General features: G+C 46.5%; 1 protein-coding gene across 1 annotated transcript in view; it reads right to left on the reverse strand.

Annotated features, from left to right (window-relative positions):
• vcam1b (vascular cell adhesion molecule 1b) overlaps nt 1–10,823 on the reverse strand; it is a 12,660-nt gene continuing 1,837 nt past the window's right edge. Inside the window, exons 4-11 of the mRNA XM_020609086.1 lie at nt 10,657–10,820; nt 10,193–10,453; nt 9,680–9,964; nt 7,349–7,618; nt 6,693–6,995; nt 5,722–5,991; nt 2,312–2,572; nt 1–2,184 (exon numbers count right to left, since the gene is read on the reverse strand). Of these exons, the coding sequence (XP_020464742.1) occupies nt 2,024–2,184; nt 2,312–2,572; nt 5,722–5,991; nt 6,693–6,995; nt 7,349–7,618; nt 9,680–9,964; nt 10,193–10,453; nt 10,657–10,820 (1,975 nt within the window). The 3' untranslated portion in view covers nt 1–2,023. The remainder of the gene's footprint in view (nt 2,185–2,311; nt 2,573–5,721; nt 5,992–6,692; nt 6,996–7,348; nt 7,619–9,679; nt 9,965–10,192; nt 10,454–10,656; nt 10,821–10,823) is intronic.

Consider the following 10,823-nt stretch of genomic DNA (forward strand, 5'->3'; position numbering starts at 1 on the left):
AGCCACAGCCGCCCCCATAATCCAGCCCCCCACACAGGGACTGTAAATGGTAAATGGTCTTATACTTGTATAGCGACTGTGTGTTCTTCCAACTATAAAAACTATGTTTTGTTTAATTCGTTCGGGGCTGTTTAGGCCTTTTTACAGCCAGAAGAGAGAGACAGCCATTTTAACCCCTTGGCCCCCAGAGAATAGGAAGCTTTAAACACAGCTCAGATTTAATGTGTGCAGAAAAACCTTTGTACATTTGTACTGACATGTGAATGTTCCAGCAGCTTTGACAAATGAGGACGATTCTCTCAGAGCTAAATCTGTCAGTAAAAACCCAGAGAAACAAGCAGAGCCTGTGTTTTAAAGTGTCCTCAGACCTGATGGTCTGAGCAGCAGCATGGGGTCTCCATAGTCACAGTGAGACTTCCAGTAAACTGAGTCTGACAGAAGTGAAAGGGAAAGCCGATCACCCGCTGAATCACAGGAAATCAAATCATGCTCCAACAAGCTCTGGGACAGGAGTGAAGAAATAAAAATCTTTAATAAAAGCACAGCGTGAGGAACTGTACACATATCTGCGTTCAACTCACGTCACCTCCAGCACAAACACTGTAGAGCAACGTGGTGACCCCTGAAGCTGCAGCAGTAGCAGACCGAGGGGCTCCCACATAAAGAAACCTTCTGCTTTTGTCTCTTTCCATCAGTGAGACAACGGGTCACGGGTTAAACATAAAGAGCTGAAGCGGTTTTTCAGGCCAAGCAGGTAAAGGGACGGTTCACTGAAAACAAAGATACCTTTCAATGTGCTGCAAAGCGACCGAAAGCTGACAGCACACTGTGGCTTAATATGAAACATTTACCAGAGGCTAGTGTCCAGCAGTGCTCACCTGGCTGGGCTGTGGTACACACATGCACAGGACTGGTAGCCTCATGGTCCCACTTGGTTGTCACATGATGGAAGCTTGTAGCCAAGCATGGGAATGTTATAAAAACAAGTTGGCATGTGGTAGGGCTGTACCAGAACACTAGTCACACATTCACTTGTTGTATCAAACAATGTTATACATATCATTTGGATATGTAATCACATATCTAAGAGGCAGTAGTCATGTAGTAGTCCCATGCTAGGAGACGCAGCCACAGACTGAGGACATGGTAGGATACAGGAGGCTTGGAACATCCTACATCCTCGGTCGACCAGAGGACTTCCGGGTTGACCATGGACATAGGAGCGATCTTTAAGACACACAAGATGTACCTTTTTGAGTCACATGTTGAGGTATTAAAGTCACACGCTGAAACAGTGGCACCTGTTGGCAGGTAGTATTCACAGCTGGGGATCCTGGCAGGTGGTAATCACATACCAGATGATAGCCACATACTGGAACCTGGCAGATACCAGCCACATGTTGCCACATGTTGTGATGCGGTGTCCACATACTAGGGTGTGGGAGCTGCAGGTTGTCAGGTGATTTCCACATATTGGGATGAATCAGTCAAATGGATTGTAAAAGTCACATTTTGGAAAGTGGTTTCCACATGTTTGGGCATTGTTGGCTGCATCTTTGGCAGATGACAGTCACAGCTTGGTTCTTAGTAGCCACAGAGAAGGTGGAGGTCACATGACGGGATGGAGTAGCAAAGTGTTAAAATGTTTAAACTTGGCAGTCACCTGTTGGCAGATTGTGGTCATATTCTGGGAACTGGTAGCATAATGTAGGCGTGTGGTAGCCGCGCACTGGGAGGGGCTGCCACACACTGGGTTACTAGAAGCTATGGCCACGTATCAGAGCCAAATGTTAGGACAGGTTAGCCATGCTGAGACCTAGTAGCCGCATCTGAGGAATGTAAGCTACACGCTTTTAGATGCTGGTGACGTGTTGGGATCTGGTAGCCACATGTAGGGATAGTGGAGCCACATGATGGAAGTCAGTAGGCGCATTCTGGGAGACAGCAGCCACACTGTAGGGACATGGTAGACGTGTTTAAAACTTGTTAGCCACACGATGAACTCGGCAGCCCAGTGTGAACCTCAGGCTGAGGGTGGAGCAGATTGGGGCAGCTGGTAAAAGCCTTTCTTCCTGGATCTCCTCAGGTAGTCGAGGAGCAGAGCAGCAGTTGCTAGCCCAGCAGCGATGCAGATGGCTGGGATGATGATGCCGCTGAGACCGGGAGGAGGTGTGGTGCTTCTCTCTGCATGAAGAGCGGGAGAGGACGACTTAGAAAGTAACAGGTCTGAAAACTGAAATCAGAGATTTTACTTTTACCATGTTCATTCTCAGACAGACACAGAGTACTGGCCTGAACAGATCTGACTGACCTCTGACACTGATACTGAAGACTTTGACCTGGTATCCAAGGTCATTGGTCACATTGACTTGGTACAGCCCAGAGTCTCTGGCCGTGACGTTGACCAATAGGAAGGTGCCATTGGGGGAATAAAGCTCTGTGCCATTGGTCAGTTTCTTCAGAATCATGGCCGATGGCGGGAAGCTGATGGTTTGGCAGCATACGGTGACATTTTGTCCCACGTGGACCACTGAGGAGGGCAGGACGATCACTGTGGTGTTCCTCGGAGGAGCTGGAGCACAAGATAACAAATGAAAGTTAGAGCTTTGTGCAGAGGATGGTGCTGGTCACATGATTCACACAGGTGTTCTGAGCCATGTGAAACCACTGGATTTAACAGATGCTGGATTAAATCAGCAACCAAGAAAAGCTACAGGAAGTGTGGGAAATTCACTTAAAGGTGATACAGCACAAGCACAGTAGCAGACTTCATTAGCACAGTGTTCATGCAGTTGGACTGACTTCAGTTACCTGCCTTTGTGCCTGATAAACGGAATATGTGTGTGGGAGGTTTGTCTGCTGACTAATCCACAGACCTGCAGGGAGGTCAGATGGAAACTAATGACAAGACACTTAACAGTGGGGTGGAGTTTGTCCGGCGGAGACGGCGGCTGCAGGAAACATCTTCCAGAATCATGTCAGCTGAAGGTTCGATTGAAGGACGTCTTGGTCCACAGCTTTTAAATCACTTCTCAGAACATTAAAACAACTTTTACTGTTCTAATACCTGATGTCTGATTTGACAGATATTAAATTTGCAGTTTGAAGTCACTGTTGTAAATTTTTTTAAACCTTAATCTTGATTTTTCCATGTAAAGCACCTTGAAACTTTATTTGGAAAGGTGCTTTGTGAATACAGTTTATCACCATTATGAGTTGTAATTTGCATTCATTGTATTGTATTGTTTGTTTTTATGCATTCATATTTAGAAGATAAAGCTGTCCCTGACCTGAATAAAAACAAAGTGAAAACAAACCATATTCACATCCTAAACCAAGTCTTCTTGTGACTGCTGAAAATTTGTTTGCTTTATTTGTTCTCATTTGCTCTGTGTGCTTTATTTTTGCTTTTATTTGCTTTATTTTAATGTATATAAGTGTGACACGGGCTGTGAGGTGACCCCAGTAGCCTTAAAGCAGGTGAGAGGGGACAAGCTTATCAGTCTATTGGATGGCTGCCAAGACTGAGCAAGGATGAAGGCCTTGACAGTGAGTGGTGAGTAAAGTTATTTAAAGGGGGAGTTTTTCCCTTTTTTGATGCGTGGAAGGATTCAATCTTCTGAGCTGGACTTGAACTTGAAGGATTCAGCATGACTTGAGTTTGCCATGTGAGGTCTTTTTTGTTTTATAAAACCTATATTGTTGCACTACATGGACTGGAAAGAGATGCTGTACTTTTTACCGCACTGCAGGCACCGAGATTCAAACCTTCAACCTTACGGTTGGGAGACGACTGCTCTACCAATCGCACCACTGTCGTAACTTTAGTTATTATTTACTTTGCAGATTCATATTAATATTGCAATATGCATATGTCAAGATAACTACTACAGACAACTACTCAGCAGTATATAAAGTAAGTAACATTAGTGCCACCTAGGAAATGAGCTGTGAAGTAAGTTTGCAAAGGTTTGGAGGCAGCTGATCGATCAAAGTCTGAACTGTGCAGATACTGTGCTGGTGCAAGTTCCTGCAATGAGACACTAGCAGCAGCAGCCAGCCTTTCTCTGGCTCCTAAAGACAAACAAGTCCTGTGTCTAAGATAGGACCCCAACTTCAGTCTAAGTTTCTTTACAAGATTTTCAACATGTTGCTTAATAGAGACATGTTCACATTCTGCTGTTTGATCCCAGAGCTGAATTATCAGCAGCATGAGAGCTGGCCTCGGTTCAGTTTGTCATAATCGGCCTGTGAAGTGTCTGGCACATTACTGAGCAGACGAGTCAGAATTTATTTCTGTCCACAACAGCTCTCAGCTTTGTGTGAGGGAGGGAGATGCTGAGCACTCCGATAACAGCCCTCAGGACAGACGGAGGCCAATGAAACAAAAAGCAGCAGCAGAAGAAGAATCTGGAGGCTGAACAGAGGAAGAGAAAGGCTGCGAAGAGCTGGAAAAAAAGGTTTGCCATCAGAAACTGTGCAGAGTGGAGCCCCACAAAGCCCTGAACTGGGCCCAGAGGAAAAGCCTCCCCTAGTCTGAGGTTAAACAGATACTTTAGTGTTGTCATTACATCATAAAAACACAACAAAACTTTGTCTGCTTCGATCGAAAAAACAGATTGCTAATTGTTGGAATTTTAGAATTTTAGCTATTTATGAGTGGAATTTTATTTAGATTTATTTATTTATCTGGTATGGTCTACTATACTAGACAGCTGCTAACTGGGAGTGGATGCCAGACAAAGGTTTGTTATGTTTTTATGATGCAGTGACAACAATAAAGTATATATCTCTCTAAATCTCTTCGAGCGATGCTGAAATCCAGACAGGAGAAAAGAGGAGCTGATACAGCTTCACTGATCTGAGTCAGGTTGACTATACCCGCAGCATTGAGGTTATCGATCAACACTGAGAAAGGATCAGACTTTCTTTGCCCTGGGTTTTGCCTCTCAGGCAACAGTCTGACCCTCTGAGAGGTCAAGGCTTTACCTGCAGCCTGACAAGAGACCTGCAGAAAAAATTACAGCCAATGTCTTTGCAGGTTTTGGGGTTAAATCTTTATTTTATTTGCAGTCAAAATTCCCCTACAAATCTCAAACAAATAGTAAATATTATACTATTTAATTTCTTTTCAAAGTTGTTTTCTTTGACATGCGTCCTCTTTTTTAAATGTACTGATTATATGTCTGCTCTCTTCTTTTTTTATTTTGTCAGGCACAATGAGCTGCAGGTTCCATATAAATAGTTTATTTTTATTTTCCATGTTGCTAGAGCTAGCCTGCGCAGCCCAGGCTTAACACACCCTGGTACCTGACCTAGCCTGCTGCATGACTCGAAAGGAGCCAGGTGAGGTGGTTTGGATATCTTATCAGGACACCTTCAGGGCCCCTCGCTTTGGATGTTTTCTGGGAACGTCCAACTGGTAGGAGGCCCTGGGACAGACCTAGAACATGCTGGAGAGATTATATATCTCATCTGGCCTGGGAACACCTTGGAATCCTGCCAGAGGAGCTGTAACATGTCGCCGGGGAGAAGGACATCTGGACTACCCCACTGAACCTTCTGCCACCGCAACCCGACCCCGGACAAGCGGAGGATAGTGGATGGATGGACTATTATTATTTGTCTGTAGGTTTAATCTGACATTAAAAATGGTCATTAATTATAATAAAATAAAAACAGAACCGGTTCACGTGGAGAAAATCAAATTGAATCCAGTACCTCTGACAATGATGGAGCTGGTCACTAGCTGGGATCCGTACTGGTTGGAAGCTTCACACTGGTACTGGCCAGAGTCTTCCAGCTGGGTAGAGGAGAGGCTGAAGGAGAGAGAGGGGGAGGCAGGATCAGTCTTCTGAAGCTCCATCCCCTCCCTCCTCAGCACTAGTGTGGTGGGTGGAGCTCCCTCTGAACAGCAGATGAATGTCACCTGCTGACCCTCCACCACCTCCTCACCTGGACTCACTGAGAGGGTAGTTCTCCTTGGAGGGTCTGGAGCACAAACAAACCAGGACTGGGATTAAACCTGGATCTGAGTAAATCTGATTTTAACATGAGTTGAATCTGCTGCAGGACCTCCACTTCTTTAGTTCTTTATGACTCTGGTGGCGGTCTGGAGTCAGGCTGCAGGATGAATCTGGGACCGATCAGACACCTCCTGATGATGGAGAATAAGCTAAACGTCTAACACTTTAGCTCAGTGCTATGCACACAGAACAGGAGAGGTCTGAGTCCACCTCGACAGGACGAAGGGCCGTATGTGCAGATGAGGGAGACATTAGTACAACCACATGGATTCTGATTCAAGGTCGGAGAGGGATCGGATCTGGGGACACATATGCAGGTGGCTCAAATCTGGATGTAGCTGTGCTGTGACAGAGTCAAAACTGGGATTTTGTAGTTTTCCATAAGATTCTGATCTGAACTCAGCAAAACAGGTCTGCAAGAAAACAATATGGGCTACAGACTCTCAGTGGAAACTGCAAACTGGATGACAGATCAGCAGACTGTGTCGACTGATGTGTTTAGTGGAAGAAGCCAGGACTCTGTACTCAGTGGACTGTCCTGCTGCAGTAAAGTCAACCAACTGGCCTAAGCTTGTCAACACATTGAGCTGTTAAAAACAAATGCATCACATGACTATTGTAACACTTCCTGTGGGTCTTTCATGGTAAAAGTCCTCAGACACTCACAGTGGACCAGCAGAGCGACGCTGGCCCTCTTGGACATCCACACGTCTCCGTCCTCTGTCAGCAGCTGGCCTCTGCAGGTAAGAACCTGCTGGTCCTCCTGGACCTGGTGCTGAAGATCAGACGAGATGTTTTGTAAAGAACTGGAGAACCCAAAGACCTCTGACGCTATAGTCGTGTTGCCCAACAGCCACTCAATCCTCAGCTGATTGGCCGAAAAGACATTGGTGACAAAACAGCGAAGGACCGCCACCTGACCCAGCAGGATTGGGCCAGGATCTTCCAGAACCGGATCAGATGGAAACGCTGGAGAGAAGAAAAACAACAGAACAGGTTTGTGTCTGTTTGCCCCACAACCCTGCAGGTGTGACCTGGCTCCGACTCTGCTGAAACTGAAGCGCACAAAGCTCCATTCCCCAAGGAAATGATGTGGAGCCTGTTCTTGTTCCCAGGTGTAAAGAAAAGAAAAGGAAACCATTTGCTTATGACTTTATGATCAACTGCATGTGTTATTTATTATTTGAATGTTATTGGTTTGTTGTTGTTTGTATTGTTGTTCTTAGTCTGTTTTTGTTATCAGGAGGAAAAAGAAAAAAGTGACTGGTTTTTGTCCCCTCTCAGCCACAGTATAAGGTTGGTCTCAGGTGTGTCAGACTCACAGTAGACGTGGACCTGGGTGTTTCTGGTCCTGACAACGGAGTCACACTCAGCCTCACAGCTGTACCTCCCCTGATCCTGGAGGCCCAGGTCCTGCAGGTGCAGTAGGGACCGTCCATCCTGCTGCTGCGTCCTCCGGAGGATGTTCTGGTCCTTCCTGGTCCAGGTGAGGGTGGGAGGGTGGAGACACCCAGAGGCTGTGCAGGTCAGGATCAGACCTGAACCTGCTGCTGCTGAGACCTGAGGACTCACCTCCACCTGCAGAGGGTGAGCTGGAAGAATGACAGAACATAGTGAAATCATGGGACACAAACTAAGCACTGTACTTAAGTACATTTTGATGTATTTGTACTTTGAGTACTTCCATCTCCTGCTACTTCATACTGTGACTCCATGTCAGAGACCAACCGTGTACTTTTTACTGCACTACATGTACCTGATAACTTCAGTTCCTTTCCAGATCCAGATGAATCAAACCAAACCTAGTAGAACCATGAGACTCTATTGATCCCGGTGGAAAATCCACCAGCTACCCAGCAGGATGTAAAGTACTTCACAGTATAAGTATATAAGGTAGTTACCATCAGCTCCACCTTTACCAGCTGCAGCATTAGAGTGATGGGCACAGTAATGTATCAGTCACTATGATCCAGTAGTATCAGAGGCCAATTGCAACACTTTAAATCAGCTCTACAAGAAACCGGCAGCCAGTGTAAAATGTGCTCAGTTCTCTGAGTTTCAGTTAAAACTCTGCTGCAGCATTCTGTACAAGCTCTAGTTGTTTAACACTCTTTTGATGAAGACCTGGCAAAGTCTTCTGCTGACACGATGCCCCTGAGTCGGGATATTTGCTTCAAATAGTAGGCTGAGTTAGTTATGCCTTGAACTCCTAAAGTCAAGAGCAGTGTCTACTTGCACACCAAGTTTTCTGACCAGAGGTTTTGTTTTGATACATCTGGATTTAAGTTGAGCAATAACCTCCATTCTTTCATTTTTTCTTGCAAGAAACAATGACCTCTGTCTTGTTCTTTTTTATGTAACTGGAGAAAGTTTATTTTCCTACAAGTATTTATTTGGACTAAGCACTGAAGGAGTGTGTCCACACCACAGGGCTTCCTTTGACTGTGAAGTCTCTAAATTCACTAAAGCTCAGGAGCTTCCATTAAGAATGCAACTGAAACATAAAGTAAATAAGAACAAAACTGAAACTATTCATTCTCTGAGAGTAACATTAAAGCTCAAACTCCTAAAAAAACTGAACTGGAACTGAAATCTAACACCCCCACAGAACCTAAACTAAACATGTTGAAGTCCTGAAAATAAAAGTTGACTGTAAATCAGGGGTTTTCAAATGACTGTGACCCAGGGACCACCATTGTGACTAAGGGCAGAGCCACACTAGGCCGACCTCTGTGTGGCCTCATGTTGGTTTCGTCTGGGCCAGTCGGGTTGAAACGGTGACACTTGAACACAGCACGACAGCCAACAGCCGACTACATTCTGCGCCTGCGTGACAGTAATAACTCCCCCTACCAGCAGGTGGCGGTGTCTGTATTCGCCATTCAGAAAGGGAAAGAAGAAGAGCTAGAATGGAAGTAAAAGCTTTAAACAAAGCTGCTCTCATTCAACACAGCTGCTGTTTACAGCTGTTTCTAATGGAGAATACGTCTGATAAGAAGCTGCAACTGATGCTGCCGTTCTCCGCCCTTGGTCTTTGGGTTGTGGAAGAAGAGAGGAGGTCGTGGAGGAAAAAAACAAGGGGAAACTGCACTAAATGGGTGAAATCATTGACACTAAGAGGCTTAACCGACTGCGCTCTTCATGTGCACTGATTGGCTAAGCTCAGCAGCCAATCAGACTGGACTCTCTCTCACTGACGAGGCCTGACCACCGATGCTGATTTCCACAAGTGGAATTGGCCAAAAAGCCACCTACGGAGGCTGACTAGTGCCAGTGGTGTGGGCCACACTAGGGAGATGAGCCCCGGCAAATGCTCACAGACACAGCCGACTGTTGGTTTGGTGCGTCTCTGCCCTAAGACGTAACCCGAGGACCACTGTTGTGAGGTCAGTAGACCAGATAGGCACTAGTTTATCCCGAAAGTAATCTGGGCTTCACTAAATTGTATATGTTTGCATGGATTTGGGTATTCACCAACAATATGTAGGGACTAATATGTGGAAATGTTTAAAAAAAAACAAAAAACAGCAAACTGATATTGATTACATGGTCAGGGACCACTGGCAATGCCTTCACAGACCACCAGTGGACGACGGACCACTGGTTGAAAACCCATGGTGTAAATGTTTCTGAAAATGAGCAGAAATAAATACCTCTGACAATGACGGAGCTGGTCACCAGCTGGGATCCATACTGGTTGGAGGCTTCACACTGATACTGGGCAGAGTCTTCCAGCTGGGCAGGGGAGAGGCTGAAGGACAGTGAGGAGGAGGAGGAGGTGGATGAGATGGGGTCAGTCCTCTGAAGCTCCATCCCCTCCCTCCTCAGCACCAGCCTGGTGGGTGAAGCTCCATCTGAGTGGCAGATAAATGTCACCTGCTGACCCTCCAACACCTCCTCACCTGGACTCACTGAGAGGGAGGTGTTACTGGGCGGACCTAGAGAGGACAGACAGGTGCGTCAGAGACATGCTTCCTCTTGTCCTGAGAAACATCCATTAAGGAGACAAACAGCTCACTAGGGCCATGGCAGGAAAAGTGTGAAGATTCATGGTAGAGGTGTAGAGGGAGGGTGGGAGTGGGGGGTGGGGGTGGGGGGTAGTCCTGCTCCTGAACCTCCGATACAAATCTTCTTACACCGTGGAGACAACTCAGCTTCACTCTTACCGTAAACTGTGATGTCCACAACAGCGGTCTGGTTTCCTTCTGTGTTTCGGGCCTCGCACTCATATGGTCCAGCCTCAGACAGACTCACAGCCGTGAAGACAAGCTGGTGTCCAAGACCTCGCTGCACAGACAGACCATCTGCTGCCTTGAAGTTCCAGCTGATGGTGGGCTCGGGGTTTCCCTCCACTGAACAGGTGAGAATGAGCGGAGAGCCAACCAGGACCGAAACAGAGTCTGAGATCGATGTGACCACAGGAGCATCTGCAGAGGAAAGGACCAGGGTTCAGGGCCTCAAAGACTGAACAGGTTTAAACCGGATCCTGACAGTCTGACCCAGATCCTCAAAGTCTGAACATAGTATTACACCAGGTTGAGACTAATAGGACTCATGCAGCAGGACTCAGACATCAAGACTCAGATTCAGACAGCAAGAGCCAGACTCATACCGCAGGACTCGGACTCACAGAGCAGGTTTAGTCGAACGGTGGTCTCTTTGGTCCTGTCCTCAGCTGGCAGGTCCTGCAGGCCCAGAGTGGTTCTGCAGCTGATGTTTCCTCCTGAGTCCTGGGCCAGAGGAGTGAACCTGTATTCAGACCAGACTGAGCTGTGTCCATGCTCTCCCATAATGCTC

This window comes from Monopterus albus, unplaced genomic scaffold (assembly GCF_001952655.1).
Source record: "Monopterus albus unplaced genomic scaffold, M_albus_1.0 scaffold98.1, whole genome shotgun sequence".
Lineage (NCBI taxonomy): Eukaryota > Metazoa > Chordata > Actinopteri > Synbranchiformes > Synbranchidae > Monopterus > Monopterus albus.